Source organism: Saccopteryx leptura, chromosome 13 (genome assembly GCF_036850995.1).
Source record: "Saccopteryx leptura isolate mSacLep1 chromosome 13, mSacLep1_pri_phased_curated, whole genome shotgun sequence".
NCBI classification, from domain to species: Eukaryota; Metazoa; Chordata; class Mammalia; order Chiroptera; family Emballonuridae; genus Saccopteryx; species Saccopteryx leptura.
Window position 1 is genome coordinate 27,866,608 of NC_089515.1, and position 27,390 is coordinate 27,893,997.

General features: G+C 46.8%; 1 protein-coding gene and 1 long non-coding RNA gene across 2 annotated transcripts in view; one reads left to right on the forward strand and one right to left on the reverse strand.

The window, feature by feature from the left end:
- LOC136384884 (uncharacterized) overlaps positions 1-27,390 on the reverse strand; it is a 107,133-nt gene that overhangs the window by 18,298 nt on the left and 61,445 nt on the right. The window contains exon 2 of the long non-coding RNA XR_010747670.1: positions 11,727-11,860. This is a non-coding gene — a long non-coding RNA (uncharacterized lncRNA). The remainder of the gene's footprint in view (positions 1-11,726; positions 11,861-27,390) is intronic.
- Positions 772-12,707, forward strand: SLC25A28 (solute carrier family 25 member 28). The gene is made up of 4 exons (XM_066355546.1): positions 772-2,441; positions 8,559-8,787; positions 9,905-9,961; positions 11,868-12,707. The coding sequence occupies exons 1-4, from the start codon at positions 2,151-2,153 to the stop codon at positions 12,383-12,385; spliced, it is 1,095 nt and encodes a 364-aa protein (XP_066211643.1). The 5' UTR covers positions 772-2,150; the 3' UTR covers positions 12,386-12,707.

Consider the following 27,390-nt stretch of genomic DNA (forward strand, 5'->3'; position numbering starts at 1 on the left):
AAACCTTTAGGAATGTTCTCCCCCAGTGGGTAGAGAGGTGTAGGAGACAGATGTCTAAAAGGTAGGATGGAGTGGTTCCTAAAGCTAGGAAAACGTTTCAGCGAGACACAGGTCAATGGGGGCAATTGTCATCTCTTTGTCAAGAATAATGGGAATAAGAAAAAGACCATGAGATTTGGAAAGGTGATTTGTGACCACTGAAGAAAGGTGTAACAATGTAGGGTGATTTGTGACCACTGAAGAAAGGTGTAACAATGTAGGGTTTTAGAAGGGAAAGGGCATAGCAGGTATAAATCGTTGGTAGTTGAATCAGGAGTAGTTTGGCAGAGAATCAGTACTCTAGCAGGCTGAGTGGGTTTCTTGAAACGTATTCATTTCCAAGGAAAATGAACTAGAAAACAGGGAAGACTGGACGTGCTCTGGGAGGGTTTCTTAGCCTGAGATGAAGGGGCCATTCAGGGGTCCACAAATCACTTTCAGAGATTCTGCAAACTCAGAAATTACATGTGACATTTTGTGCGTGCACTGCACGTGGGCTGTGGGGGAGGAGATGAGGATTTGTAGCTTCATTGTTTTCCACAAGGTCGGACTCAAAGGTTAATAACCATTTGGAAGAGAAAGACAATAGATAAGTTTAAAAATTTTTTTAACAAACAAAAACCCACAGGCCTAGAGAAGGGTTGTTTTGGAGAGAAAAGGGAAAATCTCTTCCTCATCTTAAGGAAAAGCTTTCGTCAGAGCGAAAAGTTCACGATTGCGTTATCTTCTCAGTGAAACAGGTCGTCAAGGCTGCGGGGAGCAGCGCGGAGGCTCGCGCAAGCCCGCTCCAGTGAATGGAAACTGCGATGCCGGGAAGGACGCAGTGGGGAAAGCGCCTGTTACTCAACCGAGCCTGCCGAGGTCCCGTGCAACGTCACGGCCCAGGAGGTGGTGCTCGAGGCTGGGAACTGCCGGCATTGTTCTTTAAACAGTAAGCACCCCTCAGATTCCAGCCGGCCCACCTGGGAGGAGCGGTCTTTTCACGAAAGACTTTCCGCACCAGGCGGTGGAGTTGTCATCAGGACGTCAGCTCAGGGACAAGCTGTGCACCCGAGCTTCCCCATAGTTTCCGTACTTTCCCCGCTGTTTAAGCAGCTGCCTCCGGTCTGGCCTCTCCACCTGTCGAAATCTTAGAATCATCCCGCCCTATTTTGCCACCTCCCTTCCCTGCCTCCGGCTCTCCGCCAGGCGCAGGGCCCAATGACAGCCGGCACCTGGAGAACTCATTCATTCAACAACGGCGGGGTTTACTGGGCGACCGCGGATGCAAGCTCAGTGCGGCGCGCTGGAGCCTGAGGAACACCGGGCGCTCAGGAGTCAGCTCACGCGCGGCCCTGAGGGGCGGACACTCCAGACTCGACCGGAGTCTAATGAGCCGCCGCCTGTCCTTGTCGCAACAGGTTCCGTAACAGAGCCGGGGGCAATGACTGGGGATACCCAGCTCACGCCGGCTCGGCCTCATGCCAGCCCGAGATCCCGCGGGAACAGAGCTCTCGGTCTCGGGACCCGCGCGTCTCGGGACTTGGGGCGGGCGCTCGAGCGCGGGTTTTTAACGGTAGCAGTCAGCAGTTTGACCTTGAGGCCTGGCACCGCTCCCCCAGGCGATCCCACTCGCAGCGGCGATGACTCCACAGGTGCCAAGTCCGAGGCCCAAATCCAGCCTCTATCGCCCCTAGGCGCTTCGCTCGCTAACCTGTAGCCAATCGGATCCAGACGTGGTGCGGGCCAATGGCCGCGGTCAAGTATCAAGGGTGGTTGAGCCTATCAAAGTTCAGCCTTAAGTTTTATATGTAGGCCAATCAGTGGCCAATAAACAAGAAGCTTCCAAGATCAAAGGGGAAGGGGTGGGATCTCAGTGGTAGCAACGCCGCGGGACGGAAGAATGACAGGCAAGTTCACTAATAGCGCAGAGACATTTTTTTTACGTTACCAAAAAGGCGGGGCTAATTTGGCGGTGGCACCAATGGCTCGTTGGAGGCGTGTCCGCGGGGCCAAGCCGGAGCAGGAGGCCCGGGGCTCTCTGGGCAGCGCCTGAGGCAGACGCAACGGGGCCGGGGGGCGGCGGCGGCGGCAGCAGCGGCGAGGGTGGGCGCCGCAGCTGGCCCGGGTGGATGGAGTTAGAGGGGCGGGGTGCTGGCAGTGTGGCGGGAGGGCCAGCGGCTGGGCCGGGGCGGAGCCCCGGGGAGTCGGCGCTGCTGGACGGGTGGCTGCAGCGGGGCGTGGGCCGGGGGGCCGGCGGCGGGGAGGCCGGGGCCTGCAGGCCCCCGGTCCGGCAGGATCCAGACTCCGACCCGGACTACGAGGCGCTGCCAGCGGGAGCCACTGTCACCACGCACATGGTGGCGGGCGCCGTGGCAGGGATTCTGGAGCACTGCGTGATGTACCCCATCGACTGCGTCAAGGTGAGACTTGGACCGGCTCCGAATCCGACCTGGGGCTGACCCGACCCCTGGTTCCAGTCCGGAGCCAGGATCCCGGCCGAGAGCCGGAGCCGACATGAGTTCCTTCCTTGCTCCTGCTACCACCACACTATTCGACAGATACTCCATGCAAGCAAGGTCCCGGCTGGGAGTTGATCCCAGTCAGGAACCAGGACCCATTTGTAACCGTCAGTGAGATCTGAAGCGGGACTCTGGAACGAAAATCTGTCAGCCCAAGCCCTGGATCTCAGCTGGGACTAAACAGGAGTAGGGTGGGATGGGATGAGACCAGGTAAGTGCTTCTAATTTGATTAAGGTGAAAGCCAGCTGGCATGAATCAGACCCTTAGTGGCTTGAGACGTTCTCTGGGCGAGTGCTTTTACAAGCTCCTTGCTGTGTCTTCCCTTAAAAGTGATGGGGTCAGGAACCAGAATCTGGGATCTCTCAACTATATGTAGATAAGAGATTTCACTTAAGAAATTTAGCCCATGAGTGATTGGAAAACGTTGTGCGGTCCTGATTCAGACTACCAGACTGGAAATAATGTGGAAAAGACTTGTTCAGGAAAAGGTTTCGGTTTCTCTGCAACAAGGGTGACACCCCACCTATTTCCTGAGCATGAAAATTGAGTTGGGGTTAGGACTGTGTATATTCTGGGAGCACATCAGCTCCTAACCGAGAAGTGGAGCCGATAGCTTAGTTCTTTGGCCATCTGAAGCTGACAGAAAGGGAAAAGTTGCCTAGAAGGGAAGCATTATGATATCAGAAAGTGGGTGTAAGTGTGAAGAAAATGAAATGGGCTCAAAGCGAGGGCGTGGTTTGGATGAAGGTAAATCTAGTAATTGCATCCACGGCCACCGGGCTGTTTGTTAGTAGATACACAAATCAGTTGCTTCTGAAAAAAGCTGGATGAGGAAGGGAACAGTTTATTCTTTACAGTTTTTATTCTTGTACATGAACTAAGGTACCAACCACGAAAAAAAATGAGAACCAAATTGAGAAGTAAACTCAGAATGCCTCTGACAGACTGGTGCTTCCCTTTCATGTTGAGGGTAGAGTCAAACAATATCCAGTCAGCTCCTTGATGCACGTTTTCTCCTCATCTTAGGAAAATGTTATATATTTAAAAGGAGGGGAGTATCACCTTGGGAAATGCAAAGTCTGTCTCCTGCCTTTCCCTGGTTCCAGTACTGTTTCATGTTTTCACTGGTGATGTGGATGATGAAATGAGGAAAGGGCTCATTAAGCATTGTGGATGACACTGAGTTTATAGTATTCTAGCACATTGGAAAGTAACTCCTTAACAAGGGCCATACCCATTGAAAGGGTGCTTTGCCCTGGAGAAAGTGGACATTAGAATTTTAAATGCACTCGGCAATTGGGAATAGAAATAAACAGTAAAATCTATTAGAGAGGAATAAGAAGAGGTTAATGCTCTAACAATATTGAAATGTTAAATGGATAACTGCAAATAAATAAGATTCAGACATTTAAGTAATAGAGTCTAGGGTGAATGACTGAATTGTTAATGCTATATATGCAAAAGTTAATACACTCCAACTGCAAAATAATGTCAGTGTACTCAGATTGTGACTGAGAGCAGTGTCTAGGGTGCTGTGTTTTCGGTCTAGGTATCAAATGAAAATTAGAACAAGGAACACAATGAAAATTATTTAATGACTTGAAAAATATGATGTAATATAACTGACTTAGAAATATTACTACAGCTTATCAATTTAAGTGTGTCTCATTACTTTGGGAGACTATTTCCTTACTCCATGGATTTGCATAATGCTATTGTTGCTGTAAACATTTTACAAATTTCTCTGTTAGAAATGTCTCTAGAATATCTGGGTACATATCCTTATTGGGGTAAATCTTTGTCCTGTGTCAAGATGGAATGGTAACTGAGACCGTTCAGAATCAAGTATGTCAGATGAGGTGGGAAGTCAAAACGGGTTAATACTGGTTAGTGTCAAAGATAAGGTAGGACCAAAAAGCGAGGAGACTGATTAACTGCTGAGGCTGGTAATCTACTGAAGGAGCCATTTCTGAAGAAGAGTTCCAGTAATGTTTTGCATAACCACGGAATTGCCGGAGTCACTTCCAAGATAGCTACCGTATATTTGAAGAACAGTTCTTACTCATTTACATAATAAGCTTTGGAATTTTTTTTTTTAAATTTAGTCATACAACATTATACTCATGCCTCAGAGCCCTACATTAAAGAAATAATTTTTTGATCTGGAGGATAGAATGCTCAGGAGTCTTCAAAAACACAGAAGCTATTTTAGAAGAATAATGTTCACTTGCCATTAATGCTGGGATTTAAATGACTAGAGGGAAGATCCAGGTGAGTCCAGTAGGATTTAGTGTCAGCAAGTATGTTCAACACTTGTGCAAACATGAAAGTAAAATTCAAATCTCTTCCTTTAGAAAAGGCTGCCCATTCACCTGTCCCTTGGCAGTTCTTCCTCTTGACCATAAATGAGTTGTAGGGAGGAAGAGCAGCTCAACTGTATTTACCTTAAGGAGAGGCAGGTATTCCTGCTGTGTACCACCAGCCACTTATCAGGGTCTTTGGGGAGGGACCATAGGAAGTCAACATAGCCTTGCTAGGCCATAGTTATTCAGCCAAGTGTTTTCATGGTCATAGAGCTTTTTGAGAGCCCAGATAAATCCCAGTTTTCCTTTTCTGCACCTTAGAGGCAAGCACCAGACTTCATCTATAGCAGGGGTCCCCAAACTTTTTACACAGGGGGCCAGTTCACTGTCCCTCAGACCGTTGGAGGGCCGCCACATACAGTGCTCCTCTCACTGACCACCAATGAAAGAGGTGCCCCTTCTGGAAGTGCGGCAGGGGGCCTCAGGGGGCTGCATGTGGCCCGCGGGCCGTAGTTTGGGGATGCCTGATCTATAGGGACAGGCTCTGCAACTCAGAGTAGTCAGAACTCTTCTTAAAACCATCTTCGAAATAGGCACCAAGGTGCTGCTTTTTGGCTCTGTGGTGAAGCAAATAATCTACTCCCATAGTACGTTAAAGAGGGGAAGAGCAAAGGAAAATAATTTTTTCCAAATGCCAAATGTAAATGGGTATCTATACACATTTACTGATGAAAGGTTAAAAAATGGAAACATTGACTTACTTGATTTTCTTGTATATAAAAATAATAAATATTCAATAAATGGCAATTGTTCTTATTTGTCAAGCACTATCTGACATGACTTATATTCATTTATTCATCTAATCCTTGAAACAACTTCATGAAGTAGACACCATTTTCAGTATTTTACGGATGAAGAAAAGGAGGCAAATTAAGTAACTTGTCCGGGGTCACATAATTTAAGTGTCAGAGTCATGATCTGAACCCATTCTGACTCCCAGAACTTCCATACAGCCTCCCAAAAGCAGAATTCCAGAATCAAGCAAGGCACAGAATTTCACAGTAATACTCCTAAAAATGACCTTCAGATTAATAGCTAGACATACAAATAATTGTAGCCACAGAGAAACTTTAAAATGAAGACAAAAAATACTAAATTAAACCTGATCTCTAAGTGGTTAAGGACCAGTTAGTTTCCCATGCATATTTGTGAAATGACTTATACAAGAGACAACACTGCCATGATCTGTAAATTCTAAAATATAACTAATATTTCTGAGAATCCTGTATGAATACAATGAAAAGCCTTCTATTCTAGCACCTTATCAATTACCAGTGGGTTTTATATGCCCTAGCTCTTTGAGTCCTCACAACAGCTCTGTGAGCCAGCCATTCTTGGTCTTATGCTATAGGTGATAATATTGAAGCTCAGAAAGGTTGACATTACCCAAGACCACACAGCTAGGTAAGCTGGGGCTTAAACACAGGCCTTCTGACTCAGTGTGGCTTGTCTTTTACTAAGCCATTTATCTCCCTACTAGTTTGTTTGGCTTTTCTTCAAAGCTGGGGTTTTTATATTGAAAGCTATTAAGTCTTATAGATGTCATTTTTTCCCAAAAATATAGATTTATTGGCCCATACATTTGGGGAGCCATACAGGTCATTTTTATATTTGGCATAGCTTATGCCTGGGTCCTCTCTATAAAGGTTTATTTTCATTGAGTTAGAATTGTGAGTTAGATTTAGACATGTGTGTAAAATGTTCAGAGTCACTTAACCTTCAGGCCAGGTTTCTGCTGGGAGTAAAGGGTCCCAGGCCTCTGAGGCCAAACCTTTCAAGACTGCTTGCCTACATATGCCATTGACTGCAGCAAAACAGTGCAATTTCTGAACATCTCCTTGTACAAGATCAGTTTCAAATGTACAGAAACATCATTGTTGAGCCACTAGGCCCAGTTTATCTTTTAGTCGCCATAGCCAACAAAGACTTGTAGTCTCTGAATAACTCATCTGATGGATATTATACCCCCTGGTGATGTGAAAGATCAGTAGTAAGCACACCTTTTACTGGATATTTATTTTTTTTAGTTTTTGGGCTTTTTGAAAAGTGGAAATGAATACGTAAAGTTATATTAAGTAATACTGTTGTATTTCTGGCTGAACTTCCAGTAATTAGCCTTTCAAGCTTTGTTGATAGCAGGCAAGAAAAAATAATATAGAGGAATGTGGATTGCTCGTGGCTAACGAGGGCCTGTAAAACTTGGTTAGTTTCTGTTAATCCAGTTCGTTTCTTTGCTCCCAGCTCTTGAGAAAAGGTATTACTCTTGGATTCCAGATGGCCAACAGGAAGGTTCACTCCTTTAAATGCAGATTCCATCAGTGGTTAGAATGAAGTAGGAATTTAAACTGCCCTTGGGCATCAACCCCTACTGGCTCTCTAGTTGCTGATTTTCTACTTTCTGAACTGGTGCAGACACAATGAGATTCAGTTATTCTTGCATTTATTCATTCATTCAGCAAACTCATCTTGAGTGCCGACTGTGTTCCAGGCACTGGATATTGATTTTATATTAACTGTTCGTCCCAGTGCCACCTTAACCTTTAAATAGGTCAGTAAAGAGATCTTCATTGGGAGACACACCCTTCAGAGTTTTCAAAGAAGGTTAATTTCCCACACTTTAATAAAAACTTTGTCAAGGAATATAAAAATGTCTACTGGGAGCACTGAGAACTTGTTCCCTAGCACGTGTTGTCAGTGTGGCTCAAATATACTATAAAAATGTTTCTATGGGTTTGGACATTTCTTCCATTGACAAACACATATAAATGGAATCATGCAGTATATACTCCTGTGTCTGCATTTTTAACATTATGCCTGTGAGATTCATCGATGGTACTACATGTAACAGAAGTTAAAAAAAAAAAAAAGACCACCATAAACTTTCACTGTAAACTTGGAATCCTCTCGAGATTCCAAGGATTGTATTTCACTGAGAGTGATTGATGGCCAATTTTTGGATTTGGTCAATTTAGATAGGTTAGAAATCTGGAAGTCCATTCGGTTTTAGAGACTAGGTCGATTTTCCACCTTCAAAATTTCAGGGTAAACTTTCTTCCCAGGAAATTAGCATCTATGACGAATGCTACATTTGCCAAGATTTTATCTTACAGACCCAGCTGCCAATGTCAAATACTGTGAAAAAGACTGATAATCATCTCAGTTTTTTCAAAGTATGAGCCATCATCGTCTCATTAGTCATTATAGTATTTGGTCAAGAAGCAAGCCCAGGATCAGTCTTCAGAAATGCCTGAAGTATGTATAGATGACAAATACTTGATTTTAGAATCCATTTGTAAAGACTTAGCCTGAGTTATCAAGGCACAAAGCAATTTCTGAAACACAGGCTTGATATTTGTTGCTGGGGCTATGAATCATTTTGGAGTTCAAGGACACTTACCAAGGGGTGATATTCTGGGGGAAAATAATGGTATTCTGTTCTTAGGGTCATAGGTGACTAGAGAAAGGAAAGTTCAAGGCTTAGAAAGATTGGATATAGCTTTGGAAGGAAGGAAAACTGGATGCCAGGTATCGCTCCTGCACACTGGCATGATTCCACCAAGAAAGGAGGTCTGCCCAGTGCCCAAAGCCTGACTGTTGAGGTTGAGCAAGAAGTTGGCGTCACTGACATTGCACTTCTCCTTTCTGTAATTTCAGACACGAATGCAGAGCCTACAGCCTGACCCAGCAGCCCGCTATCGCAATGTGTTGGAGGCCCTCTGGAGGATTATAAGAACGGAGGGCCTATGGAGGCCCATGCGGGGGCTGAATGTCACAGCAACAGGCGCAGGGCCTGCCCATGCCCTCTATTTTGCCTGCTACGAAAAGTTAAAAAAGACATTGAGTGATGTAATCCATCCTGGGGGCAATAGCCATATTGCCAATGGTATTGAGCCTTCCTGTGCTGGTCCCTCCATTTTCCCAACTCTTTGGGCTTTGCTGCTATCAATGCTTTCCAATCTCAGCATGGTTTGGAGCTGAAGCTTTGGGCTGGGGTAGGCCAGATTATAGGGGAGGGACTTCCAGACCTGATGTTCTCAGACAACGGGCTGCTTCAACCCCACCCCTCCTTTGGGGCGCCTCAACAAAGGGTTACAGTATCCTCTCTTACCTACCAGCTTGACTCTTTCCTCTCATCTTCTCCCTGGCATCAACTCCTAGTGCCCTGGTAAAGTGGAGACACACTGAACTGCCCCCGCTGTACATTTCTTAATAGTCGGGTGGTGTCCTGCTCCTCAGGGCAGGATTGGAGGTGCCCCAGCCACACAAGGAAGACGCTAATGGAGCCCCAGCTCTTCGCCTCACCTTTTCAGGATCCCAGCTGACCAGAGGCAGTTTTTATCCTTGAGGACATGACAAGGCCTCAACAGAGGAATGGGGGGTGGGGCCCAGGGGCTTCTGTGTGGAGAAACGGGAGGGGTGGAAGTTGTGGGAAGTAAGGGAATGGAGAGCAGCTGAGACTGAGGATTGTATGAACACCGAGCTGAGTGTAGAGAGCGGAGGGTGAGGAATACAGTAGTTCGGGACCTGAGGAAAGGCCTGTATGGACAGGTGTTAGGGTTTGCAGGTGGGCTGGGCAGCAGAAGGGCATCAGGATAGAAGGTGAGATTCTGTGGTGAAGGTCTGGCCACCTACCCCTCCTGTTCTCCCTCCACTGAAGGCCGCTGACGTGCTGGCCTCCCTTCAGCAGCGTGTCTGTTTCCTACTCGGGGCATGAACCGAATTTATTCTGGGAACCATCTTTATTGATGAAGCCGGCCGCTTGCTTTGCCCCCTCCTGCCCTGGTATTCTAGATGTGGAACGTACATTGGTGGCCTCACTGAGTTGGTGGGAACAAATACCTGCGTTTCTCAGAATCGGAGTTTAGGAGCAGTGGGTTCCCATCTTCTGAACTGGCTCTTGGCGTTCCCGCAGCCCCTGTGTTAACACAGCCACTTGCCTTCGCTCGGACCCCGGTGGGCTCTCCAGGCCCTCCATGTGGCAGTTGTTTTCTCCTTTGCAGGTGCGGCCGGGTGTGTAGCAACGTTACTTCATGATGCAGCCATGAATCCAGCTGAAGGTAATGATTCCTCAGCCTTCCCCTCTCTGGGCAGCTGCAGCTGCATCTTGGCTTTTGTTTTATTTCTGGTTTGCAGAAGAAAGCTGAGAAGCACCTGAGTTTTGGTGGGAAATCCTGCCATGTTACCTTGTCATACCACTAGAGGGCGCTCCATCCCTGTCCGAACTTAGAAGGAGCCCCTTGGACAGGTAGCATATTCATGGAGATTTAATTCATCTTTGGGGCTTCCCTGGAAAAAGATGGCTCTACTTAGCCTGTTTTGGGGCCTTCTTGAAAGTCCCCTTTGTACTGGAATTGATACCATCTGAAATATTAGTAGATTATTTAACGTCAAAGAGGATTTTGACGTTTGAAAATACCAGTGCCTTGTTGGAATGAAGATAGTTGAGATAGGAGTGAAAGGGTAAATTGTAAAACTCAGTCCCTATATTGTGGCTTGGATCTTGTTGTTTTCGTTGGATAACGAGGCACTCAAACAAATACAAAGGGATAGCATAATTGCCGTGTTCCTTCATTTCTAATTCTTTGCCTGTCTGGGCAAGGCCATGGTGTATGAGGACCCAAGCTAAGGTGCAGACCCACAGAGCTCAGACCGTGGAATCTACTGGAGGGAGTAGGAGATATTTGGAAACTAAAGCCACACTCTTCTTGGCTAAAGATTTTGTCTTCTTTTTAGTAGCACTCTTCTCTCCAGTGGGAGGCTGTAACCATCCTCTTGTCATAAGATTTAGGTGCCCTTTTTTTTTTTTAAAGAAACTGATATGTGAAGATCACACACACATACAGTCTCTCAGTCTTTTTTATTGAGTTTTTAGAGAAACAATGATTTATTCCACTTATGCATTCATTGGTTGATTCTTTTTTTAAAACTGAATTTATAGGCCCTGGCTGGTTGGCTCAGTGGTAGAGCGTCGGCCTGGTGTGCTGGAGTCCCAGGTTCGATTCCCGGCCAGGGCACACAGGAGAAGCACCTATCTGCTTCTCCACCCCTCCCCCTCTCCTTCCTCTCTGTCTCTCTCTTCTCCTCCCGCAGCCAAGACTCCATTGGAGCAAAAGTTTGCCCAGGCGCTGAAGATGGCTCTGTGGCCTCTGCCTCAGGTGCTAGAATGGCTCTGATTGCGGCAGAGCAATGCCCCAGATGGGCAGAGCATCACCCCCTGGTGGGCATGCCGAGTGGATCCTGGTTGGGCGCATGCGGGAGTCTGACTGCCTCCTCATTGTCAACTGAAGAAAAATACAAAAAAAAAAACCCAAAAAACTGAATTTATAGGGGTGACATTGGTTAATAAAATTATATAGGTTTCAGAGCATTGTCTTGATACACCAAGTTTGTGAGTTTAGTCCTGGTCAGGGCACATATAAGAATCAGCCAGTGTCTGTTGATCTCTCCCTTTATGGACATTGTTGATTCCTGTATGCGCCCTGACCGAGGGTTGAACCTGCAACCTAGACATGTCGGACAGGGCTTTAACCAACAGAGCCTCCCAGCCAGGGCAGTTAGGTGCCCTTAGTACTTCAGGATTGGGATGGTCAGGGCGGTGTGTTCATAATTATTTTCAGTGCCACCAACTCATTTCTTGCTTTAGGAGTTACAAAAAGGTAACATAATAATGATATAATGATAATAGGTACTGCGTATTTCAAGGAAACCCTCTAAGGTGTTAGCTAGCTGATTTTAAAGAAATCCTACTGGAAATGAGTCATTATTGTTTGCCTTTTTATCAACCCTCTCTGATCCCCTTCTCTCAAAACAAGGAAACCTTACCTTAAAGGCTGGCAGCTCACTCATGTGTTTTCTGTCTCCCTTCCATTGGCCGATCCGCTGACTCGGGACTCTGAATCTGGATACTTGCTCACCGGCTGGTTGCTGTCACCCTTTCTTCCTTCTTGTTGATGGCACTGCCAGTGGTCAAGCAGAGGATGCAGATGTACAACTCGCCTTACCACCGGGTCACAGACTGTGTACGGGCAGTGTGGCAAAACGAAGGGGCCGGGGCCTTTTACCGCAGCTACACCACCCAGCTGACCATGAACGTTCCCTTCCAAGCCATTCACTTCATGACCTATGAATTCCTGCAGGAGCACTTTAACCCCCAGAGACGGTACAACCCCAGCTCCCACGTCCTCTCCGGAGCCTGCGCAGGAGCTGTAGCTGCCGCTGTCACAACCCCACTGGACGTTTGCAAGACACTGCTCAACACCCAGGAGTCCCTGGCTTTGAACTCGAATTTCACAGGACATATTACAGGCATGGCTAGTGCCTTCAGGACGGTATACCAAGTAGGTGGGGTGACCGCCTACTTCCGAGGGGTGCAAGCTAGGGTAATTTACCAGATCCCCTCCACAGCCATCGCGTGGTCTGTGTATGAGTTCTTCAAATACCTGATCACTAAACGGCAGGAAGAGTGGAGGGCAGGCAAGTGAGCAGCACTGAATGCAGCCGGGCGCAGGCAGCACTGCGGGCCCCCAGCCACTCCGGCCACCGCCGCCTCCTGGCGGGCTCCAGCCTCGAGTGCAGTTGGAGGGAAGGTAGAGGGCTCTCCCCAGGCTATTGGTGTTTTGGCTAACACCAGTTCCTGCCAAGCTCTGTCGCCGCCACCTTTCCTTCCAGGCCCTAGCAAGTGCGACAAAGCACACCACAGCACCTTCGACGACCTCTCTCCATCCCGGGCCTGATGACCTGCTCAACTGTTACAGAGGGAGCAGCTCATTCCCCTGGTTCCTAATAAAACGCCTTTAAATTAAATGGTCGTTGAGTTTGTCCTGCCAAAGGGGAAGTGAAATGCTGTCAACTATTCTTTTTTTTTTTTTTTTGGAATTTTTCTGAAGCTGGAAACGGGGAGAGACAGTCAGACAGACTCCCACATGCGCCCGACTGGGATCCACCCGGCACGCCCACCAGGGGGCGACGCTCTGCCCCTCCGGGGCGTCGCTCTGTTGCGACCAGAGCCACTCCAGCACCTGGGGCAGAGGCCAAGGAGCCATCCCCAGTGCCCGGGCCATCTTTGCTCCAATGGAGCCTCGCTGCGGGAGAGAAAGAGAGAGACAGAGAGGAAGGAGAGGGGGAGGGGTGGAGAAGCAGATGGGCGCTTCTCCTGTGTGCCCTGGCTGGGAATCGAACCCGGGACTTCTGCACGCCAGGCTGACGCTCTACCACTGAGCCAACTGGCCAGGGCCCTGTCAACTATTTTTTTTTTTTTTTTTTTTTTACAGAGGCAGAGATAGGGACAGACAGGAACGGAGAGAGATGAGAAGCATCAATCATCAGTTTCTCGTTGCGCGTTGTGACTTCTTAGTTGTTCATTGATTGCTTTCTCATATGTGCCTTGACCGCGGGCCTTCAGCAGACCGAGTAACCCCCTGCTGGAGCCAGGGACCTTGGGTCCAAGCTGGTGAGCTCTTTGCTCAAGCCAGATGAGCCCGTGCTCAAGCTGGCAACCTCGGGGTCTCGAACCTGGGTCCTTCCGCATCCCAGTCCGATGCGCTATCCACTGCACCACCACCTGGTCAGGCTACTATTCTTGACTTGAAGTGTAAACAAGGGGCCCACGGGGAAGGTCTGCTGCAGGTGTTTGTCATTTTTGTTTTTGCTGATTTTCATAGTGAGTAAGAAATTGGGGCCCTAGTCCCCTTGTTTTGGTAATTAGGCTCTAAGGAGTCTCCCTGGTGACAGGAACAATGGGCCTTTGACTGATCGAAGCTAATAGGTGCTCTTGCTTCCACTGCTGCCTTCTCCCTGGGGCGGCGGTGTGGCGCAGGGAAGCAGGGAAGGTAGCTCTCGCTGGTCTAATTCTCAGCTCTGCCTGCAGCAGTAAAACTTTCCATATGGCACTTTGTTTTCTAATGGAGTTGCAAAATAATTTTTTTTACATTCATTGATTTGAATGGGAGAGAGGAAAGGGCTGAGAGAAATAGTGAATTGGTCTACTTATTTATGCATTCATTAGTAGATTCTTGTATGTGCCCTGATTGGATATCAAACCTTGGCATATCGGGCAGTGCTCTAACCAACTGAGCTACTTGGCCAGGGCAAAACTAAAATTTAGTGAAGCTGCAAGTCCTGAAGATTATGTGGTAAATAAGACTATCTTTCATTCGGTTTTAAGGCTTTTACAAGCACTTCAGCGTATGTGATCTCATCTGCAGATACCTATTGTATAGGTAAGCACAGCTCACGGAGGCTATGACTTGCTCAAGGCCTAGTAAGTATAGCACTGGGCCCTAACCCAGATCTCTTGTCCCCGGAGTGAAGCGAACTGCCATCCTGCAGATAGGACTTGAACAGAGGGCATGGACTCCAGCCTGCCGTCTCCTGAGGGAGCTCCCTGCCCGACAAACACTTGGGCTCTGCGTGGAGACTCAGGGATTGGGCTCTCACTGTGCTTTCTGCGCCCATCTGTTCCTTTTTTGAGACATCAGTTGTTATTAGCAACTTCTTCCGTAGAGTAGAACCCTAAACCTACGGGACCTCCACCTAAAGTCCTTGTTACGTCATTTATTCATTCTGTAACTACAAAGGGTCTGCGTGCAAGCACTGGGGTTGGGAGGCGTGATGGTGAATAAGACCACCCCAGCCCTCCCGGAGCTTACTGTCTGGAGAAGGAGATAGATGCAAACAGGCAACTAGAAGATAAAATGACAAGAAATGTGGTATGCTAACCCTAGAACACTCGTTTGGACTACATAAGAATACCCAGCCTGGCCTTGGGTGACTGGGGCTAGGCTTTGCGGGAAGTGACATCTGGGTGACACCTGGAAGACACATATGCTAACTAAGTGGAGAGGGAAAGGTTCTAGGCGAAGACCTGGAGGTAGAAGAACAAGAAGAGTTGGTGTTTGGGAGCGGACAAGCAGGGCAAGGCTCGCTGCTGGGGAGCTAAGCAGGGGCTGGGCCTCAAGAGCACCGCTGAGGAGTGTAGAGCTTATCCTGAAGGCAATGCAGAGGCATTACAGGATTTTAAGCAGAGGTGTGGTGTGATCAGATTGACAATTTAAACAGATTACTGAGGCTCTCTGAGAAAGGATTAGAGGAGCAAGACTGGACAGGCAGGCAGACCGGTTCGGAGGCTACCTCAGCCATTCAGGAGAGGCTGGAAGGTGGTCTGGACTGGGACCATGCAGGGAGAGGGAGAAGAGTGTGAGACTGGAGCAATGCGAGGGCTGCAGAATCAAGACGATTCGGTTACAGAACACATCTCGTCCTCCTTCCACCTGACAGCCCTTCAAGTATCTATGGAGAATCATGTCTGAATGCACTTGAAATAAAACTGTCAAGAAAACAGCAGGGTTTTCTGTTCTAAGCCTTGCTTAAGTAAGCTATGTCGCCCCTGATTTAGCGATGGAAAAGAAAGATGTTAATCGTGCCAAGTGGCGGTCACTGTAGTTTGACTCGCCTGTGGAGTAAAAGGGCATGCTAAAATCATTGCAGAGGCCAGTTCAGAGGGTTTGCTAGTAAAAACGGAGGAGAGCAGCTGCCTCTCAGCACGGACTAGGCATGAGAACAAAGGGATGCTCTCCGGACCTTGCCCCTGAAGTCACCTTTACTAAGTTACTACAGAGGATCGGACCTCAGCAGGCACTATGACAATAAGGCTCATTTTTCAAGAATGGTTATGTGCCTGACCTGTGGTGGCGCAGTGGATAAAGCGTCAACCTGGAAATGCTGAGGTCGCCAGTTCAAAACCCTGGGCTTGCCTGGTCAAGGCACATATGGGAGTTGATGCTTCCAGCTCCTCCCCTCTGTCTCTCTCCTCTCTCTCTCCTCTCTAAAATGAATAAATAAAATAAAAAAATAATTATAAAAAAAAGAATGGTTATGGGCAATTTCTGAAGGAATGGTAGTCACTAAAGACTCCCTGAGCTCTAATGCTGTTCACAAATAATGAGAAAAAAAATGCAAAGTTGATCTTCCAATCCCACTATGCTCTAGCTAATTGAGGACAGTTAGTTTGAGATTTGGACAGTACATTAGGATTTGCCTGTCGCTTGGCCCAATCACTAGAGAAGACAGGTGGAACAGACGATAAGGAGGAGCAGTCTGGAACGCCTGGGAGTGGACGGCTGGGTCAGGAAGCAAGCCTCACGTCCACGGGCGCACCATCCCCGTGAGAGCTGTGAGTGTTTGGGGGCCTCTCTGGAAAGCCAGGTAAGTTCTGTGGAGTCTTGAGGACCAGGATCAAGCCACCATCAAGTGGCCAATTCCTGCATAGTGCTACATAATGAGCACAGAGAAAAAATGTCACAATTTGACTAGAGAAAACTTTTCTTAATTAGAGGTACAAGACACACAGGGAATAAAAGAATCATGTACTAACACAAGTATAGCCAAGTACTGGGTTATACAGAATGAACAATGAGGTTTACAGACCAAAAAGATGAGGTAAGTGTAGGTCAGAGTTAACAGAAACAAGGTGGCTTTGCTGAATAGTAGAATTAAAAATTTTTTTTATAAAAGTTGAGTAAAAGGCCTGACCTGTGGTGGAGCAGTGGATAAAGTGTCAACCTGGAAATGCTGAGGTCGCCGGTTCGAAACCCTGGGCTTGCCTGGTCAAGGCACATATGGGAGTTGATGCTTCCAGCTCCTCCCCCCTTCTCTCTGTCTCTCTCTCCTCTCTAAAAATAAATAAATAAAAAATTAAAAGTTGAGTAATGCTAATTTTATAAAATTTAGAAATCACAGTTAACAAGAAAATACCTCTAGTCCCATTACCCAGAGAATATGACATTTTTGGTTGGTTGGTTTTGTTTTTGTTTTAAGTGAGAGCAAGGAAGATAAAGAGACATACTCTCGCATGCTCCTGGACCGGGGTCCACCCAACAACCCCATCTGGGGCCAATGCTCAAATCTGCTGAGCTATCTTCAGTGCCTGAGGCCGACACTCGGACCAATTGAGCCACTGGCTACAAGAGGGGAAGAGAGAGAGAAGGGGGAGAGGGAAAGGAAGAAAAGCAGATGATGGCTTCCATGTGTGCCCTGAGCGGGGATTGAACCTGGGCTATCCACATGGTGGGCCAATGCTCTATCCACTGAGCCAACTGGCCAGGGTCTGACAACATTTTGATGTACACATCTAGTATTTTCCTGCTTATTTTTGTTAATTTTCCAAAATCAGATCTTTCACATAATAGTATATAGTGCTCATCTTTCCACATTATTAAGTTCTCTGCCATCACCTCAATGTGTATAACCACACAATATTCCATTGTACAAATGTACAAGAGCTGATTCAGTCAGTCCTTGCTGCACCTTTCTAATAAATTATTGTCAAGAGCAGGGGTCCCCAAACTTTTTACACAGGGGGCCAGTTCACTGTCCCTCAGACCGTTGGAGGGCCGGTCTATAAAAAAAACTATGAACAAATCCCTATGCACACTGCACATATCTTATTTTAAAGTAAAAAAACAAAACGGGAACAAATACAGTATTTAAAATAAAAAACAAGTAAATTTAAATCAAGAAACTGACCAGTATTTCAATGGGAACTATGGGCCTGCTTTTGGCTAATGAGATGGTCAATGTGCTCCTTTCATTGACCACCAATGAAAGAGGTGCCCCTTCCGGAAGTTCAGCGGGGGCCGGATAAATGGCCTCAGGGGGCCACATGTGGCCTGCGGGCAGTACTTTGGGGACCCCTGGTCAAGAGCATTGTTGAATGACTGAAGAGGAGAGTGGGGTTAAGTGTGGAGGGGTTCAGAATGAGGAGTTTGGCGCCACCTCCTGGCGGGTGCTGAAGAGATCCTGACGGGACCAGCGTGTGGGTAGCGGGTGGAAGGGATGAAGCTGGCCAGCAGGAATGTCAGAGGCAGAGAGAGTGATTTCTTAGAAGTCATCTTGCTTCACACTCTTCCTGGAGCCTAGCCTCACTCTGAAGCATGCTGGACTGACAGGTTCCTCACCCCTGCTCCATGCTCGAGAGCTCCCTGCTGCTCGAGACTATCCATGTCACTGTTGCAAAGTCAGAAAGTTTATTTTTCATGGTCTCCTGCTTCCTTCCTAGGGTCACTTCACTCCTCTGCTTCTGCTGCCAGATTCCTCATGGTAGCTTTACCTCAACAAGGCTTTACGTAATTTGGCCCCTGTCTATTTCTCCAACCCAAACCTACACATAGACAATGAGTCATTCCAAACAACACATTTTCTTGAAAATCTCAAAACATTCTTTATGTTGTCTTCATTCATTGATTTAGGAGGGTTGGTAAATGATATTCTGTCTTAACTATCAGAACTTGATCTTTACTTACCAGTCTAAAGTGACAGGAAGTAACAAAATACTGTACGTCCAACCTGAACATCAACTCTATCTCCAATCAGCATCTCTTATCTACCTGTGTAGTTTTCTTTCATCAACTCGGTGCAAATAACCACACAACATTCCAATGTATATAAGGCCGGCATTCAAAAATGGTTAAATGAAAAAAAACTGTTGAATGAAGAATGAATGAATGAATGAAGAATGAATGAATGAATGAACTGGACCCAGTTCCTGCTGCCCAAGAATTCAAAGTCAAATGGGTAACAGAGATAGATAAGTGGCCAGCATGGCAATTGTCCAGTGGGATATTTAGATCTGATTCAAGTCTCAGTGCTCATGGAAGTCAGAATGTTCACTTTGAATCAGGTGTGTCGTCTTCTGGGCTGTGTGGCATGTGGTGCTGGCTTTACTGGGTTCAAATCCCAGCACTACCCTTTACTCACGCAGACGTCCCCAAACTACGGCCCGCGGGCCGCATGCGGCCCCCTGAGGCCATTTATCCGGCCCCCACCACACTTCCAGAAGGGCCACCTCTTTCATTGGTGGTCAGTGAGAGGAGTACTGTATGTAGCGGCCCTCCAACGGTCTGAGGGACAGTGAACTGGCCCTCTGTGTAAAAAGTTTGGGGACCCCTGGATGACCTTGGACAAGTTCCTGGCCCCTCTTGCCTCCTCAGTTTACTCGTCTGTGAAGTGAAAGTAATAACAGCAGCTGTCTTATAAGGTTGTGAGGATTACCTGAACTAATATGAAGCATGTGTTTAAAACCAGGCCTGGCACATAGTAGGCACTGTGTAAGCATTTGCTGTTGTTAATGTGCCATAAATTAGACTCACTATTTACTCTACTGTATTGTTATCTTTCATGTACCAATTCAATTATACACTACTTGAGGACAAAAGCCAAATTCTTTTTAAACTCATTCCCTAATGCTAAGGAATCTGGGTTTTATTTTTTGTCATCTGATCTGTTAAAAAACAAAATTCAACTAAGTAAATCTGAAGATCGAATTGGCTTTATGAAACAATTCATAAATCAGGCAGCATTTTATCTAGCAAACAGAGATACCCTAAGGAGTTATATAAAATGAAAGGCTGTTTATAGAAAGGATGGTAGGGCAAGGAAATCATTCCCAAAAATATAAAATAAAAGTTCATTGGAGGAAAGTGACATTCAGGCTTCTCACTGGCTGAGCTCCATTGGCTGGGCCTGTCACTGGCCTAAAAGAAAATCTTCTTTCCTCCTGCCAAGATAGATACACCATTCTGTTGGAGATGCAAGATATGCCTCTTCCTTGTTGAGGGTGTTTAATGGCAAATGGTAGGGCAGGGGTCCCCAAACTATAGGCCCGCAGGCCGCATGCGGCCCCCTGAGGCCATATATCCGGCCCCCACTGCACTTCCAGAAGGGGAACCTCTTTCATTGGTGGTCAGTGAGAGGAGCATAGTTCCCATTGAAATACTGGTCAGTTTGTTGATTTAAATTTACTTGTTCTTTATTTTAAATATTGTATTTGTTCCCATTTTGTTTTTTTACTTTAAAATAAGATATGTGCAGTGTGCATAGGGATTTGTTCATAGTTTTTTTTTTTACAGTCCGGCCCTCCAACGGTCTGAGGGATAGTGAACTGGCCCCCTGTGTAAAAAGTTTGGGGACCCCTCTGGTAGGGTGTGAGAACTTCTTCAACAGGCCTTCTGTTTCCAGTTTTAGTTGAGGTTTTCTTTACTAATTCTCATAGGCCCCATGGTGAATCCCCAAAGGATTTTAATTCTGGGAGGACTGTAGTCAGATTTGGGTTTTTTAAAAGGTTATTCTGGCATCCAGCAGATGGTTTTGTGAAGGGAGAGGGTAGTGGGTTGAAATTTATGTCCTAAAATTTGAAATTTATGTCTACTCAGAGCCTCAGAATGTGATCTTATTTGGAAATAGGGTCTTTGCAGATGTCATTAGTTAGGATCAAGATGAGATCATACTAGATTAGGAAGGGCCCTAAATTCAATGACTGGGGTCCTTATGAGAAGAGAAAGGAGGCAGAGACACAGGGAGAAGAAGAACCAGAGTGGAGAGGTGCAGCTGCAAGCCAAGGAACCCAAGGCTTGCTGTAAGCCGGGAGAAGCTGGAAGGGGCAGGAAGGATTCTTCCCCAGGCTTCCCGAGGGAGCATGGCCTTGTAGTCACCTTAATTTGAGTATTCTAGCCTCCAGAACTGTAAAAGAATAAACTTCTATTGTTTTAAGCCACCCAGTTTGTGTCTTTACTGGTATTGCTAACTTTGATTAAATGTTTATGGTTGTATTCACTAGGTTAGACCACTTTAGAATTGCTAATTTTCCTTTTGTAGTTAATAAGTAATTTGTAAGGAGGAACCTTCAGTTTATGCAAATATCCTATTCTTCACCAAGCTTCCAAGTTTTAATAACCATTGATAATTCTTGTCTACATCAGTTATTACTATAACAGTTGCACAATGACAATATTCTAACTTCATTATTCCGTCAATATTTACTAGTTGATATTCTGCAATAAGGGGAAGCTCTTCCATCTTCTTTATTTCTTTACATTAGTATAAGGTTAGAGATTTTTATTTTATTCTACGACTATTCTATGGTAATATTACCTTCGATACTTATTTTGATATTCATATTGTTCCAGATTTGACCAGTGAGAGCCCCTTTTGATTCCTGTACTTTTGATGTATCACCATTATCTTTTTATCACTTCCTTGCTTCCTGGTACAACAGAATATTCTAGGCTCATCTTGTATTTTCTCTCTCAGCCCTGAAACCAGGCATTTCTCCAAGAAGCCCTGGTTCCTCGAAGTGGACTATGGTTCAGTGTTTAGAAACCAAGATCTGGTTGCCAGATTTGTACAGTGCAACTGGGTGTCTACCTCTAAGCCTGTTAGCAGACAGAACTAAGAAATATAAATAAATTTTTTTGTTTGTTTGTTTTGAAGTGAGAGAAGGGGAGATAGTAAGATAGACTTCTACATGTGCCCTGACCAGGATTCACCCGGCAACCCCTGTCTGGGGCTGATGCTCAAATTAACCGAGCTATCCTCAGCACTTAGGCTATCGCTCAGACCAACTGAGCCACTGGCTGCGAGAGGGGAAGAGAGAGGGAAGGGGGAGAGGGAGGGAAGAGAAGCAGATGGTTGTTTCTCATGTGTGCCCTTACCAGGGATCAAACCCAGGGCGCCTGCATGCTGGGTTGACACTCAATCCACTTAGCCAACTGGCCAGGGTTAAATAAACACTTATATCTTAATTCATGTCTATACCTGTATACACACGTTTGCATGCACACACACACACAACCATGAACTCATACAGACACCTCCAGTTCCAATTCAATTAGTCTTCCCTTTCTTCACATTTGTAACTCTCTTCTCCACCAGCAAGTACTGACTCCCATTATCCCCAATATCTTAACTCATTTGCTCAATTCTACGGCACACAAAAAGTATTTCAAGATTGCTAACCCATACCACCATGGAAAAACTCTTTCTAACTAGAGTTCTATATTCGTTGGTTTTTCTTTCTTTGTTTATTCTCCCTTCAGGGAGGTAATGTTATTTATTTGAAACAGATTGTTTCATTTGTTTATGTTTGCATTTCATTTTTAGGTGTTCTGTTTTTTTTCTCCTCACCTCATCCTTCTTCTTCTTCTTTTTTTTTTTTTTTGTATTTCTCTGAAGCTGGAAACGGGGAGAGACAGTCAGACAGACTCCCACATGCGCCCGACCGGGATCCACCCGGCACGCCCACCAGGGGCGAAGCTCTGCCCACCAGGGGGCGATGCTCTGCCCCTCCGGGGCATCGCTCTGCCACGACCAGAGCCACTCCAGCGCCCGGGGCAGAGGCCAAGGAGCCATCCCCAGCGCCCAGGCCATCCTTGCTCCAATGGAGCCTCGGCTGCGGGAGGGGAAGAGAGAGACAGAGAGGAAGGAGAGGGGGAGGGGTGGAGAAGCGGATGGGCGCTTCTCCTATGTGCCCTGGCCAGGAATCGAACCCGGGTCCCCCAGCACGCCAGGCCGACGCTCCACTGCTGAGCCAACCGGCCAGGGCCCTTCTTTTTTTTTTTTTAAAGAGCAGTATTCCTCACCGAGGGCTTCTGGGGTTTCTGGAAGGGCTGCTTGGGGTCTGTGAACTTCCTGGACTTTCATGCAGACTATTGGATATGTGTGTATTTTTTCTAGAGAGAGAATCCATAACTTTCACAATATTCTCAAAGTGGTTTATGGAAGTGAGAGAAAAGCGCAGCAATTCAGGGGCCCTCGGAGAGGCCTCCCACCAGTGGGCTAGGAATCCCATCGGCCTGCGAGACTCTCCAGGGCAGACAGGATCTTACTCATCTTATCGCCCCACTGCCGAGCACACACACAAAGGCCACGTGCACAGGAACCCAAGGGAAGAAGAGGAACTCGGGAGCAATTCTGCACACTGAAGCAAGCTCAGGACTGCACTTCTTCCTAAGGGCCTCCCTACCAGTGACAACATGGCATCAGGTCACATGGCTTAGATTCTGGGCCTCCCAGGGAGGTCTGGAACCAAACCAGAGGTGGCCAGGGAAGACACACCCTCGGCATTTGCCTACAGATAAACACAGAAAAATGAACTAGGAGAAAATCTCAGTTTGGTGCAGAAACAATGACCCAGGACTCTACCATACTCCTTGCATAGGTTTCTTTTGGCTGTAAGATCTCTGTCAGATAGGAGAACAGGAGCCATTAAACCTGAGCAGGGAAGCTGTGAGTCAGGGAGGGTTTGCCCCCTGCAGGCACCAGCTGAAAGCTGTCCTGGGTGTGGTGGGAGGTGGGGACCCACCCTGGCATCTGGCACAGGATGTGTCATTGAAGGGCGGCACCGTTCCTCAGGGAGCTGCTGCCACTTATGAGGGGCCTAGGAATGTAGATGACGAGGTGAGGGCCTCGTGGGCAAGGACAGGCCCTCCCGAATGATTCCAAGTACAGCACATCCCACTAAGGGCTGGTCAGGAACCCAAAAAGACAGAAGACCTGGTCCCTGCCATGTGGCTCAAAGAATATTTAGAAAGTCACGTGCAGGCAAAAGCAAAATCACAGAACAGAAAGTGAGCCAACACCAGCTGAGTGATCTAGGGGCTGGACAAGTCTGAGGAAGTTTCCTAGAGGAAGGAGTTGATATGGATTCTGAAGAAGGGAGAAGAGACTGGAGTGTTTCATTAGGCAGGGTTGGCTCAAGGAATAAGCAGAGGTACAGAGAGATGGCTGATCCTGACAGTAGAGAAGAGGTTGCTTCAAACACCCAACTGGAGGCTGCTGAGGTCATATGCCCATAAAAGACATTGTGCTTCAAGAGGGGCACTGTGATGAGAATGATGCTGGAGAAAGACTGTGTGTGAGGCTGAACTGGGAATTTACCGATACGAGAAGCATGGTGTCCTGGCCGGTTGGCTCCGTGGTAGAGCGACGGCCGCGCGTGTGGAAGTCACGGGTTTGACTCCCGGTCAGGGCACACAGGAGAAGCGCCCATCTGCTTCTCCACCCTTCTCCCTCTCCTTTCTCTCTATCTCTCTCTTCCCCTCCCCATAGCCAAGGCTCCATTGGAGCGAAGTTGGTTTGGGCGCTGAGGACAGCTCCATGGCCTCCGCCTCAGGTGCTAGAATGGCTCTGGCAGCAACAGAGTGATACCCCAGATAGGCAGAGCATCGCCCCCTGGTGGGCATGCTGGGTGGATCCCGGTCAGGTGCATGCGGGAGTCTGTCTGACTGCCTCCCCACTTCTAACTTTGGAAAAATAAAAAAAAAAAAAAAAAAAAAGAATGGCAAGGAGGTAACATAAGTCACCGGGTGGGAGAAATTTGCTTGAGCTAGGACTGGTGGCAATGTGATGGTCAGTTAACCTTACCTACTAGCAGTTCAATAAAAGGTGAAAATAAGAATTTACATTTTTATATGGCTCTGTGGTCTAAGATCATATTTGCACATCTAGAATTCTTACAATGAGAAATATTTATAATAATTTATTGAGTGTTTGTTATGTGCTGGTCATTGAGTTAATCACTTGGGTGAACGTCGCAACCACTGAGGGAACTATGTGGGAAACCATGTACTTGCTAGCACTTTGTAGCAGGTGTTGTAAATCTGCTCAAATGGGAGCCTCACAAGAATCCTGTGTGTTAGGTGTGGCAGGAATTATTATCCTCATTTTATAGATGAGAGAACGGGTGCTGAGAAAGGCCAAGCACTGCTTACGGCCACAGAGTCAAGCTTCCTCAGCTGGCTCTTTGGACCCTTAGTCTGGGGCTCCTTACCCCCTATGGTTCACTCTGATTTCACGTGCAGTGTTAACAGAGTCCTCCAGTGTAAAAGACCACTGTGACTTAGATCTGTCGCCCACCTCAGCTAAACACACCAAATTCCTGGCACTGGTTTACCAAAGGTCAGAAGCTGAGCTGGTTTGGGCCACTCAGCTGATTCTGGTCCACCTGGACAGAGTGCCCAAGGGACAGAGCAGAGGTGATGGCCAGGGAACCGGCCCTCCCGGTCACCGCCCGGTCTTTTTTTTATAAGACGGAACACTTTCCGTTTCTCCCACTCCCGACTCAGAGGGGCTCAGAATGCGGAAGGCACATTTGATCTGCAACAGATCTGGTTGCACAAGACACAGGCAGAGTGAGGGCACGCAGGTCTTAAGGTCACCTTTATTCCTTCAGGCCAGGATTGGGTAGGAAAGCAAACAAAATGCTGACAGTGGTTTGGGATTAGAGCCAGCAAGGAGGAGATAGATCCTGGGCAGCACTTTCCGAGGTCTTGTCCAGCAGATACCCCTGCCAGCCACCCCCAATCCACTCCCCAGCCAGCTCTGGCCACATATGCACCAAGTTCTTCCATTTGAGGTGTTCTCCCCTGCCCCCCTCAAATCTTCTCTTTTCCAGGACCATGAACTACTTGTTTCAATTTCTCTAAGCCACACAATTACACGGGGAATTGTGAGCTGAGATAGTTCTTGCTAGTCTCACCTTTGGAACATGTGGACTGAAGGTATGCTTTGTATCTGGCTAAATCCTAAGCTCTCTGCTTTAACTTCTACCTGGCTCACCTGATTCTAAGAGCACTTTCTACGGATCACAGAGATGGTTACAACCATGGGCTTGGGGGAGAGCAGGGTGGGGGCAGAGTGAGTACAAGCCCCACCTGTGGCTCCAGAGAGGGAGGAGGCCCTAGGCGCAGGAGCTGGAAGACAGCCAAGGCCTGGGTGGGAAGAAACGGGCTGCTTCTTCGCTTCAGGCAGAGAGCAGGCACTGTATACCTTCCCTGTCAAGTTAATGGCTTGACAGGTTTTTCATCTGAGAACAAGACATTAAAACAGGCTAGAGAGCGAGGAGCTAGATTCAGGTTTAGCTTGCTTGCCCATCTCCTAGATGTTCTAATCTAAGAGATGGCTGTGTCATCCTCGAATCCCTTCTCTAAAGAAGTTGGAAACAGGGAGGCAGTCAGACAGACTCCTGCATGTGCCCGACTGAGATCTACCTGGCATGCCCACCAGGGGGCGATGCTCTGTTGCAACCAGAGCCATTCTAGTGCCTGAGGCAGAGGCCACAGAGCCATCCTCAGTGCCCAGGCCAACTTTGCTCCAATGGAGCCTTGGCTGCTGGAGGGGAAGAGAGAGACAGAGAGGAAGGAGAGGGGGAGGGGTGGAGAAGCAGATGGGTGCTTCTCCTATGTGCCCTGGCCGGTAATCGAACCCGGGACTCCCACACGCCAGGCCGACGCTCTACCACTGAGCCAACCAGCCAGGGCCACCTTCTCCATCTCTTTATGCCTTTCCCTCTGCTCCATTTCTCTTTCAGCACTCATCATTGTCTGAGTTTTATTATGTATTTACCTGCTTATTGTCAGTCTTCCCCAGTGAAAACTGAGCCTTTTTCTGTCTCTACCCCACTTACTGTTCTACCCCTACTACCTCGAACAGGATTTGGAACACAAGAGATAATAAATAATTCATTGAGGAAGTAAATCAATTTTAGCCTTACAATAATCCTTCAAGGAAGGTGTTAGGAACATCATGAACCTATTTACCATTTTAAAAATAAGGGAATCCCACTTTTAGGAATATATCCTAAGAAAATCCAAATCACTGATTCAAAAGAAGAAATGCACCCCCATGTTTATGGCAGCATTGTTCACAGTAGTGAAGATCTGGAAACAGCCCAAGTGTCTGTCAGTGGACGAGTGGATTAAAATGCTATGGTACATATATACTATGGAATACTACTCAGCCATAAGAAATGACAACATAGTATCATTTATGACAACATGGATGGACCTTGATAACATTACACTGAGTGAAATAAGTAAATCAGAAAAAGCTAAGAACTGTATGATTCCATACATAAGTGGGACACAAAATTAAGACTCATGGACATAGATAAGAGTGCAGTGGTTACAAGGGGAAGGGAAGGGAGGAGAGGGAGATGGATGGGAAAGGGGCAGGTCTTAAAGAGAAACAAAATATAGGGTGACAGAGAATGATTTGACCTTGGGTGATGGGTATACAGCATAATCAACTTTCCAAATGATGTGGAGATGTTTTCTCTAAATCTATGTATGTTCTCTGGTTGACCAATGTCACCCTGTTAAATTTAATTATCTAAGAAAAAAAAAAAAGCTGTGGTGCATATACACAATGGAATACTACACAGCCATGAAAAAGAAGGAAATCTTACCTTTTGCAATGGTATGGATGGACCTAGAGATTATTATGCTAAGTGAAATAAGCCAGGCAGAGAAAGACAAATATCATATGATCTCACATATATGTGGAATCTAATGAACAAAGTGAACTGAGGAACGGAATAGAGGCAGAGGCGGGGTCACAGGGAGCAGAGGGACAGCTGTCAGAGGGAAGGGGGATGAGGGGATGGGATCAGAGAAGGGATTAGTGAAATTATATATACATAACACAGAGATACAGATAACAGGACAGCAAATCCCAGAGGAAAGAGGGGAGGGAGTGGGTTGGGAGGGAAGGATCTATAATGGGGTAACATGGGGGTGGGGAGTGAGGGAGTTATATTGAATGGGACACTTGAATTTATGTTAACACAATAAATTAAAATTAATAAAACTAAATTAAATTAAGACAAAAAATAAAAAAATAAAAATAAGGGAAAGGGCATAGAGAAGCCATGTGCAAG

What these genes read in the sequence shown, in the direction of transcription:
- SLC25A28 (XM_066355546.1), top strand. Translation starts at nt 2,151, where the DNA reads ATGGAGTTAGAGGGGCGGGGTGCTGGCAGTGTGGCGGGAGGGCCAGCG. An exon ending in ACCCCATCGACTGCGTCAAG is followed by an intron (nt 2,442 to 8,558) that starts GTGAGACTTGGA and finishes CTGTAATTTCAG; the next exon opens with ACACGAATGCAGAGCCTACA. An exon ending in CAATAGCCATATTGCCAATG is followed by an intron (nt 8,788 to 9,904) that starts GTATTGAGCCTT and finishes TCTCCTTTGCAG; the next exon opens with GTGCGGCCGGGTGTGTAGCA.